The 11,055-nt window shown below is 46.2% G+C and overlaps 1 protein-coding gene across 2 annotated transcripts; it reads left to right on the plus strand.

Annotated features, from left to right (window-relative positions):
• Nucleotides 1-54: 54 nt before the first annotated feature.
• On the plus strand, nt 55-10,836 carry RpS9 (ribosomal protein S9). Of its 2 annotated transcripts, none has more exons than XM_050173893.3 (4): nt 55-157; nt 1,031-1,255; nt 5,387-5,573; nt 10,600-10,836. In XM_050173893.3, exons 2-4 carry the CDS (start codon nt 1,039-1,041, stop codon nt 10,772-10,774), a joined length of 579 nt encoding a protein of 192 aa, XP_050029850.1. In that variant the 5' UTR covers nt 55-157; nt 1,031-1,038; the 3' UTR covers nt 10,775-10,836. The 2 variants fall into 2 exon arrangements, with proteins under 2 accessions (XP_050029850.1, XP_050029851.1); XM_050173894.3 differs by lacking the exon at nt 55-157 and adding an exon at nt 275-369.
• The last annotated feature ends 219 nt before the right edge of the window (nt 10,837-11,055 follow it).

Consider the following 11,055-nt stretch of genomic DNA (forward strand, 5'->3'; position numbering starts at 1 on the left):
TAAGGTTGTTGCTTGGATAACTCAATGCGATAACTACAGTGTATGCAGCCGTCACTAGCGCACTCTACGGCGTTGTTACTACGGGCGGTAGAATCTGCTCGCGGTCTTCTCCTTTTCGTATCCGCCATTCCTTACCACACGTGGCGGTGGTACATCGGTAAGCGTTTTGCACTGATTTTAGCTTCTTTTAGCTCGTTCCTAAACACCATACTTGTACTTGAATGGTTCATAAGTATGAAAGTCAAGTAGCTGTCGCTTTTAGGAGGCCTAGAATATTTCTCTGCGCTGTAGTAGCGAGCACACTGCGTCGGTGGCCTAAGCCTGACTGTTCGCCTGATCCCGGTTTCTTTGACACGCTGTTGGAAAAAGGTAGCAACAATTTCCTCTAAAAATGCATGCGCGTGAACATTGTCATTTCGCGTACACCAGTCTTTGTGGTCTAAAGCATGTACTCACCCAGATATAAGTAATAACTTGAGACAGTTGGTTTTTTTACGGATAGAAGGCATTCGTTTGCAAAGCGTCGTGGCCGGAGCGGGCAAACACGTTCGTGTGACCGCATTGAGTCTTGCACTCGTATCTATCGAGCGATCAGTACCTAACACTGCCTCATAATTTGCGGGCGACTGTGTTAACAAACATTTGTTTTCTGTGCGTAATAAATTAGCCGTTTTCTGGGGAATGTTACCGGGCAACATCGGGTCACCAGACCAGCGACTAACTAAATGAACGGCTGTCTAAATTCAGTGCTTTTGTTCAGTAAACTAGCTTGTGTCACTGATCAATATCGGTCTGTTGGATAATCGATCGTAGTAGAGACATTTACAGCGTGTTGGTGTGTAGGATATTCCCGTGCTTGAAATGTAGTCTCGGTCACGTTCGACAGCTTCTTGCGCGTAGAAACCGCGTGAGAGCACGGGAACTCCGTTCGCGTTTCGCGTTATAGCGACGGCGCGTGCAGCAACGCCGTCGCAGTGTTCGTGAGCCTTTCATGTTTGATCTGACGTTGACGGCGTGTCCCCGTGCGCAGGTTAAACCATGGGTCGCATCCCGACGGTGCACAGTAAAACGTACGTGACGCCCCGGCGTCCTTTTGAGAAGGAGCGTCTCGACCAGGAGCTCAAGCTCATCGGCGAGTACGGGCTGCGGAACAAGCGCGAGGTGTGGCGAGTCAAGTACACGCTCGCCAAGATACGCAAAGCGGCCCGAGAGCTGCTCACGCTCGACGACAAGGACCCCAAGCGGCTCTTCGAAGGTGGGTGTGCAGGGTCCATTGTTACAACTTGCATTCACAGAGAATTGCTAATATTAGAATGGAGCACTCATATGTGCAGCTTGGGAATTATTGGTTGTTTAATAATGCCGGTTAGTCAGTTGTCTTCTGCAAAGGCCCATCTTTTACAAGCGTCACTATTTATATCCATTGTCAAACGTTTACCTGCAATGCAGTCACTCTGCAGAGCAGCCATTCAGAGAAATTATCCAAGGATTATCCACACGGTGTCTGTATGGCTGAATGTGCACAGGCGGATTGCTGTCGTGTCGACACCTTGTATCTATGCCATGTGAAAAAAAGCAACAAGATATGCTTGGTGCTTCAGTGCACTAATCTACTGACAAAAGATGAAATACATCTTCATTCCTTTCTGATGGATGCATGTCTAAATAGAAGTGGTGTGATATACACGTCTGGATCGGCAAACCGTTTGCCCCACCTATTCGGATTACCAGTGTGCACTTCATCGACGAAGGCTCATTCTGGAGCATCATTAGCATATTGATCACACCGTTGTGGCTGTAGCTTACGTGAACGGGACATTAAATGCGGCACGAACACAAGCTAACTGTGCCCTATTTGACGTTGTACTCTGTGGGAACGCTACTGCAGCAGTAGTTATTTCAGAAGGGTGGTTTGCTGGGTAAGTTCGTAATGCATCCTTGACTTAGGCAGTGCGAACTAACATAGACAGAAGGAAAGAAGACACAGCGTAGACTATCAACTGAGGATTTAATGAAAAGACAGCTATACAAAAGGTAAAGGCAGAACCGAGAGGTTTGGAGCCAGACAGGAATAAAAAGAAGCCGATTGTCAGCATTCCATATCTTCATGGGGCGTCCCATTGCCTAAAAAGCTGTGGGCTTAATACAGGTGTAACAGTTTTTTCTGCAAACAAGCTTGGGAAGCTATGCGTGGCAGTGGACGAGAAGGTAGAAGGTGAAAGCCAAAGCATTCGTGGTTGCAGGATCAAGCGCCGCGAAAGTTTGGTTGAGTGCGGCGAAGGTGTTGTGTATAATGTTCTGTTGGGGGAAGTGTTATGTCTGGCAGTTGGGTCATCTAAATAACTGAATAATGGACTACAGAGCTTCTTTGAGGGGATAGCCATGTTCAAGCTTATCTAAGGAATGCTGCTGCGCACCTATGTTTGCTGAAACAAGGGTGCTCTTGAGAATCAATCAAGGTGGCACGAGAAGTAGAGGCATTTTTTATAAGAAAATTGGCTGAAACGTGTGTCGCGAGGCCATCCATTGCGCTGCATGATGCTGAGTTAGATTACCTGAATGCCCACCACCAAGTGACGTAGGAGCTAGAAAGCTGTAACTGACCACATGTGCTTTTCAGTGCGTCTATACAAGTCTGTTTCTGTATCTGTATATAACTACAGTCGCCGACCGATTTTCCGGACTCCAAAAATTCGGACATGCCCGATTATTCGGTCAGCTTCGCGGCACCGCCGTTCTCCCCATAGACCATAATGTATAACAACTGCCGAAAGTTCGGACGCCTTGCAACCTCTAGTCTGATTTTTCGGACACTCCTTGAGCCAACTCGATCGAGGGCATCATGCACCGACTCTGACCGACGCATAGTTCGACTTGCTGAACGCCATTTTTTTTCTAACGGAGCCTCCTTGATGCCCCACGAAGTGGCGCTACTGGAAATCCCCGCTCATCATCGTTTCTGCCTGGTTCGATAGAGTGGCCGTACAGCAGTTCCGGTTTCAGCTTAGTAAGCCATGTCAAGACAATCCAGCAGCTGATTTGTTTCTTTCGCATACGACGCTACGAGCAGGCCGCGTTTTTCGTTTGTGCGACCGGTGTCGGCACGGTGGTGTTTGCTTTGTGTGCTGTGTCGAGGTTTGGGTGTTCCAACGCGGCGTACGGAAACATTGCGTCGCGTGTCTAATGGCGCCGACAGTGCCCGCGCAGACTGCGCTGGGGAATGCCGGCAAGCGGGTGCCGGGAGGCCTAAGATTTGTCGCCTTCCGATGTGCTCCCTACTGACGCGGAAAATGTTCTGCCGAGACCTGCGCAGTGGTTGCATTGCGATTCCGGACACCGTCTGATTTGACAGTTTCACAGGTGCTGACACTGCTGTACTGACATGCGCAGAACTCGACGACAGCGAGATCATTCGTCAGGTTTCTGCTGCACCCATTCTCTATGCTGCACCGCCGGACGATGACTCCGAGTCGGAAGATGACGCACCATGTGCTACGCTGCCGTCGCATGCGGAGCGTGCACAAGCAGTGACTGTGCTTTCAGCCGCCTATAGTGACCGCACGACCCTCTCCGAGATTCAGGCTTATCTGATTGCGCGTAAACGGAACAGCGTGCAACGGCGCACTCACGATTTCTTCAAGCCTATGCCGAGCCCGAATAAGTGCGTGGAAATAAAGGATTTCATTTTTTTTTTTAATCTGCTTTTTCGGACACCTGTTTATTCGGACATTTCCGCAGTCCCCGTGAGGTCCGAATAAACGGTCGGCGACTGTACAGTAATAACTAATATCTGTATCTATACAACCAGCTGTATCTGGTTTTCGAGTACTATCAGCAAATAAACAGCGCATTAATTATGAGAGGCAGCCGATTCATTTAACAGGTCATAGGTGGCGTTGCAAATGTTTGTCGTACTGCATTTTTAAATATATTTCCGGTTTTGCTTTTTAGCGCAGAACTTTTATGCCTGGTATTCACTGTTCTAATCTATTGCGCTCCAAGAAGAGATGCTTAAGACTGCTTACGTGTGGGAATGCGGGAGCATTCTTTAGGCAAATGTTTTCACTTAGTTATTCATCCGTATGTGGTCGTGCACATTGTAAACTTGCACGACGTTCCTTTCTTTTTTTTTTTTTTTTTTGTTCCCTTGCTTTGTCTTCTGCGGCATGCTGTCGTGGGCGACCACCTTTCACAGATGCTGCTAAGGCAGACACTTCAGAGCGCATCCCAGTGTATACAGCACCGTTAAAATCCGAAGAGCAAGTGACGCGCGGGAGGCAGCGGCTTGACATGTGCAAGGGCGCACACATTAGGCACGCCTCATTTTATACACGTGATTTGACGTTGAGAGTTCATCGCGGTAGACAGTAGACACAGCACTAATGAAATCCGAAGAGCAAATGACACATGGGAGGCAGTGACGTGTGCAATGATGCATGCACTAGGCACAGCTTTAGTCAACCATAACTGTGGAGCCACTGTGGCATTGGGGAAGCCTGCTCGTCTCGCACACCGGAGACCCGGGTTCGATTCCCACCCAGACCTAAATGTACAAAATTTTCAATTCCATTAATTGACTTGGTTTACGGAAACCTGCCTAATAAATATGATATTCATCCGAGCATTTTTGACATGTTTTTACTCGTCATGCCTCTGCTGACAATGCCAGATTTTCAAGTAATGGGACATATAATGCTTTCGCATTAACAAGCCATTAGTACTCGCTGACACAATTTTTAGTGTTTTGATGTTTCTTTGTGGACTCTTTAAGGTCAATAAATCAAATGAAATTTTGTCTGTCCCTGTGGCAGCAGCCACATTTCGATAGGGGTGAAATAAAAAAATGCCTGTGTACCATGCAACAAGCACGCACCATGCTAGATATTCACGATAGTAATAGAATTTAAGTGAGATGTGGATTGATGTATTCAAGGCTGTTATTTATCTGGGTGTCTAACGACCAGGAAATGTCGGGAATTCTTCAAAAAGTGAGACAAGTTGGGGAAAACAACTTTGGTCGGGCCTGCCCACACTTGCAACTCGCAGATGTCTTGCAACTTGTTTGCTAGCAAACAATCGCTTTTGACTAAAAACGTGCACCAGTGGAGCGACACTTCCATAGACAGGCGATATGTGGTGTCCAAATCCCACGCTGAATGCTTTTTTTGTAGACCACTAAGACATTTGCAAAGTAAACGTGCTGAGTGCAGCATCGCCTGAATATGCAGTGCCATGCACATATCCATGCTTGGATATGACAGCATCAAGGTGATACTGACAGCAAATATTGACTAGTATTCTGCACCTAATACATTGCAAAACAATGCGCTTGGCTACCATCATCGTCGGTGCTTGACGCATTGTTTGGGATTTTCCCACTGTGCAGGCAATGCGTTGCTTCGTCGACTGGTACGTGTGGGCGTGCTGGAGGAGAGCAAGATGAAGCTCGATTACGTGTTGGGTCTGCGCATTGAGGACTTTCTGGAGCGCCGCCTGCAGACGCAGGTCTTCAAACACGGCCTCGCCAAGAGCATCCACCATGCCCGTGTGCTCATCCGGCAGAGGCACATTCGGTGGGTGTTTTTCCACAGCTGGTTATTCACTGCGAGAAGGTGCGGGGAGCCCCTTTAAACAGCGTGTTGACACAGGCCAAGATAATGGCACATAATTAGAAGCAGCATACTTGCTGTGTGGATGACATAAAAGCTACAGATGCAGAAAGCTCACATGGAACAGGGCTCCTAAAAATAGCTCCGAAGCCTCATTTGCATTTCTGCTGGAGGACATACACAATAAAAACATTTTGCTGTGGTGGCCTAGTGGCTTTGGTGGTGTGCTGCTAAACCCGACAGCACGGGACCAAATCCTGGCATTGGCAGCCACATTTTGCTGTGGTGAAATGCAATAACACCTGTGGTGCCGTACATTGGGTGCACATTGAACACCAGGTGATCAAAATTAAATGCGGAGACCCTCATTGTGGCGTGCCCCATAATTATATTGTGATTTGGGCAAAGAAAACCCCAGAATGTAATGTAGCAAAAACATAAACACCTTATTGCAACCACCTTAATTTAGACAAAATGCACCACTCGGTGTTAAATTGTACCTATATTGTTCCTTGTTACTACAAATGCCAAACGTGAGCTAACTGACCACTAACTTGGTGTAGTACCACGCATGCAAACCTTTCTGCATCTTTCGCTTCATTTCCGCAGAAAATTGTCGCAAGTATAGCAGTAATAAATTATGCTGTATACACACCTTAGAAGTTTGGGGTACTGCTGTTAGGTCTGTGCTGCAAAATGGGTGCTTGTTATATCTGTTGGACAGGTAGACATTTGCGTGCTTTAAAATGGATGCAGTATGCGACCATGTTGTGCGAGAAATTCTGAAGTGGCTGTGTTTCAAGAGCATTGCATGTAAAATAATTGATCATGCTGGGAAATTCGTGACAAAAATCTGCAGCCCTTTCTTGTGGTTTCTGCTTTTATTGTTTTGAGGCGCTGGAAAAGTAAGACAGGTAAGCAGCTGGCACTAATAATTATTGCTTGAAAGTGAGACCTGCAATAGAGCTTGCTGTTGTCGTAATAGTAATTGACAAGGCTTTTTGTACTGAAGCTGCATTATGTGAATTTCGACCACATCGGCTTCTTGAAAATTATGGTGTTTTACGTGCCAAAGTCACTTTCTGATTATGAGGCACGCCGTAGTGGCGGACTCCGAAAATTTCGACCACCTGGGGTTCTTTAACGTGCACCTAAATCTAAGTACACGGGTGTTTTCGCATTTCGCCCCCATCGAAATGCGGCCGCCGTGGCCGGGATTCGATCCCGCGACCTCGTGCTCAGCAGCCTAACACATCGGCTTCTTGAATAGCCTGTACTTTAGCATGCAGTGTGTCAGCATTAAGAAATTTCAGGGAGAGCCATTGACCTGCTGCACCAAAATTTACATGAATTGTGTAAATGGAGTTGCTGACACAATTTCTCTGTTTTGTTCCAGCAGCTTTTATTTTTCTTCTGTATACCTGCATTAGGTACACATTACAAAAACCCCAGGTGACCAAATTAACCCGGAGTCCCTCACTACGGTGTGGTTTTAGAACATACAACCCCCGAATTTGATAAATTATAAAGGGTTAATCAGTGGTCCTGTTAGGTGAAGATTATTTTCATAATTCTTTTCACATTTCCTCTGGCTCCGAGGCTGTCTGAGCAGTGTCAAAGCTAATGACAAAACACAAAAAGAATTGTTGTATAACATTGCCCCAGTGCTCTTGTCATAAGCACCTCTCATGACCCAAGTGCTGTAGGTGCTCACCGAACACCTTAAGCTAACTTTTCCTGTTCCCCGTATCAGTCACAGCTATACTCTCTATTAAGGGGAGACTCTCCTCAGAAACCTTTCTTTTTAAATATTAATGCTAGACAAATGAAAATTGTACCACTTATATAGCTTGATATCCTCATTCCAAATCTGTTTTTAGTTTTAGGATAGCTTGATGCTTTCATGCCCTAAGTGCCATGCATAAGTGAAAAACAGTGCATGTTTGTGCAGCTACTGGACCTAGCAGTTGGCATGATATAGCAGTGCAAAATGGCTTTTCTTGTCCCTAACACTCCACTGAGTGCTAATAACCAAGATAATGCAATTCCCTTGACAGGCAACATTTTGAGAGAATTTCATATCTGATGCTTCGTTTTCAGTGACTGGTACCCAAGGGTATTGAACGTTTCCATTCTTAAAAATAAACTGGTTGCACTAAAATCAAGATCAGTGCATTCTACACATCTTAAAGATGATGCACACCAAATTTGGTCTTGATTGGACCACAATAAGTACATCAAATGTCGTGCACAAAAGCCATGTTTGACCAAAAATATGAAGCTGAGAAAAACACGATTGAAAGTTATAAAAGTTTTTATTTGTGTTGTAGCGCTGAAATCTATATAAAAATTGCATATAATGCAGGCCAGGGTATCTAGATCCAGTGCACTACTTTAGAATTCACCTGCGCCATATGTGGTTCTCTCATAGAGTCTTCGTGAGCACCATGCTGACCCACTTCCTGCGCTGTTACTTTCCGAGCCAACTCCAAGTTCAGCCACTGCTCTTTTAGCAGCGAGGTGCACTTTCTTTGTTATGGCGGTGAACGATTTATGGTGCATTGGTTTTGGTAAACCAAGAACTGCACAAAATCGGACGAGTTGATTCTGTACAGCTCTAAATGCGCGCGCCGCAACCACTGCCTTGATATTCACGGCGAAACTCTCTCTCGGGCTGGCCGAAGGGCGCGCTCCACCGTTAGCGTCGTCTACCAGAGATGCACGCCGCGACGAATACGTTGACGAGATAACAGACGTGGTACACGCTGCATTGTTGCAACACAACCCCAAAAACGACGCGAGTCGTTTCCGTTTTTTGGCCAACTCCGGCCATGCGTTTGTCACTGGCAGCTAAGCGCGCCCATCTGTTTCTGTCCCCTCAAAGTGGACATGGCTACGTTATTGCCGCAAACTTGCCGATATTAACGATATTATTCATCACTGATGCGGAAGAAACTGTTTCAATGCACGTAATGTACTCACGAGAAGAAAAAAAATCTCCTTCGGCGCGTTCGGCTTGCTCCGCCGGCCGCCATTTTTGTTTAGGTCTCCCGCATCCCGCAGCAAACGTGGGATGAAAAAAATTTTTGTTTTTCGCGCGAAATTTAACCCGCGTAATGATCGCACCCCTGAATTTGCATCAATTTTTCTGACAAAAAAGTGCGATCATTATGCGAGTAAATATGGTATGTCTGGTTTTCGTTCAACCTTGAGGTCCTCATAACACATTTGCAGTTCTGCCTTTTCGGCATCTTCTGTGGATGGTCTGATGAGAAGTCCAAGGAACGTACTTCACCAATTCGTCTAGAGTCGGGCACCTCTTCCAGAACCAATCGTTCTCGGTGTAGCTGGGCAACTACAAGATTATGCATGCAAGCATATCTGTTTGCATTTTTGCATATTTTCTTTAATACCTCTGCACAGAAGAAGAGTCGAAAGAAATCCACGCCATTGTAAGCTGTCTTGCACTGATCCGTAGTGCAGGGCAGACAGTCTGCTTGCTTGGCGTGAACGGAAGTTTCTTTTCTGCCGATGGCAGCACATCATAACCAAGCGAAGTATGCACACTTAAGATAACCAGTAGAGCTCTCAGGCAGTTCAAAAAGATGGGCAGATAAGCACGCAGAAGGAAGGTTGCCGCTCAAGGCCGGGAAGGAAACTCGCCAGTGAACAGCTGCAGATGTCCCATGCTGACTCAAAACATTGTAGCTGTCAGAGCTTGAATCTGCTTTGCTGTCATCTTCGGGAACATAACTCGAGTCCTCATCGCTAAATTGAAGTGTGGGTGCAGCATAGTTTCGAGCATGACACTTTTCTTGCGTCGCAGCCGCAGGGGACGATGCCATGGGAGTGATTTTGATAACTGTGCAGTGAGACCGGTCTTGCTCTTGTAAAGTCCCCTTGCCAGGATTTTGTGAGAAAAGCGAAACCTAAACTTTTGGCAACTCATTGAAAATGCCAGCTCCACATGTTGGACATGCGGCGGACCTTCATAAAAACACTTTGGTGGAATAAAACGACTCGGACTCCAAACCAAAGCTCATTACTGAACGAATGGCGTCATTTTCACTTAATTATCACCACTCAGCACTGTCGGATGGCAAAGCCAACGATATAATTTAATTCTTGACTTGCTTGGAGTCATTTGATTACAAAACTTGATGCTAGTGCAGCGGCGTAATCAAAAGTGGCATGCTTTTTTTTCTCGAGCGCGGGAGAAGGTGATAGTCACGCCTCTTTTCGCTACAACATACGCACATTAGTTCACAAAAAGGTCCGTCATAAATCGCATCTGGAGCGTGAAAGTTTAAACTGACTCTGAAAGTGCAGTGCCTGTACTAACTACTGGATGGTCTTACGTAGATAAGAAACAGTTCCAACAGGTCGAAATTGGCAATCTAAAGCATTGATCACCGGTAATTGATCTGAATAGACAAAAGAAAGAGTTAAGCCATTAGAAACTGCCTCTGTAATTCAGTTTTGACTATATAGATCTGAAATAAACCATTCCTCATTGTGTGCGGTGCACAAAGAAAGCTTGAAGCGACGACACTGCGCGCTATCAACATTGGTACGTTGCCGTTCTTGAAGGCGGCCAGTTGCAGTCACCGGCACTCCTCTAAATTAAATGCGACTATGTACATGGGTATAGCTTTATGTATTTTTATGCTGGCTCATTATTTAGCTTCTGATGTGCACCGTTTGCCTCGTATCCTAAATGAGCAGCAAGCAGAGGCCCCTTGATACAGCAGTGTAAACAGCCGCCTCGTTCGGCTGCCAACGGTTTCAATACTGGCATGGGTGTTTCTGCGAGAAAACAGCACGTCCTCTAAACAAACACTCATATGTCCTAATCTATGTCAATTTTTTCACCTACGTTTAAACCTCCACGCTGTACACTCTGTATAGATCATCAAATTGCCCAATCAGCCAGCCTGCTAACTTGCAAGTGCCTCCATTGTGGATTAACCTTACCTGTGCATGGCTGCAGGGTCCGCAAGCAAGTGGTGAATGTGCCCTCCTTTGTGGTGCGCCTTGACTCCGAGAAGCACATTGACTTCTCGCTCAAGTCTCCCTTCGGCGGTGGCCGCCCAGGACGTGTCAAGAGGAAGAATATGCGCAAGGCACAGGGAGGCACCGCACAGGAGGAAGAGGACGATGACTAGACTGTGTGCCCTTACTCCTCTCCACATGCAAATAAACAACAACTGTTGCTTGTTTGCACTGCTGTGCTGCTTGGTGTATTATTGCATACCCTTCCACCGTGCTGAATCCTTTTGAAATGCCAGAAGCCTAATAGCACAAACGCCTGGGGTCATTCCATGTTGGCATTCTAAGCCAATTGAAGAAGGCCTGACCACTTCGTGAGCCACTCAGTGTTAACAAGATGACTACCGTATCTTTCGAATCTAGGCCAATAGTTTTCTTTTTATTATTATTATTATAT

Source organism: Dermacentor andersoni, chromosome 8, assembly GCF_023375885.2.
Source record: "Dermacentor andersoni chromosome 8, qqDerAnde1_hic_scaffold, whole genome shotgun sequence".
Taxonomy (NCBI): Eukaryota; Metazoa; Arthropoda; class Arachnida; order Ixodida; family Ixodidae; genus Dermacentor; species Dermacentor andersoni.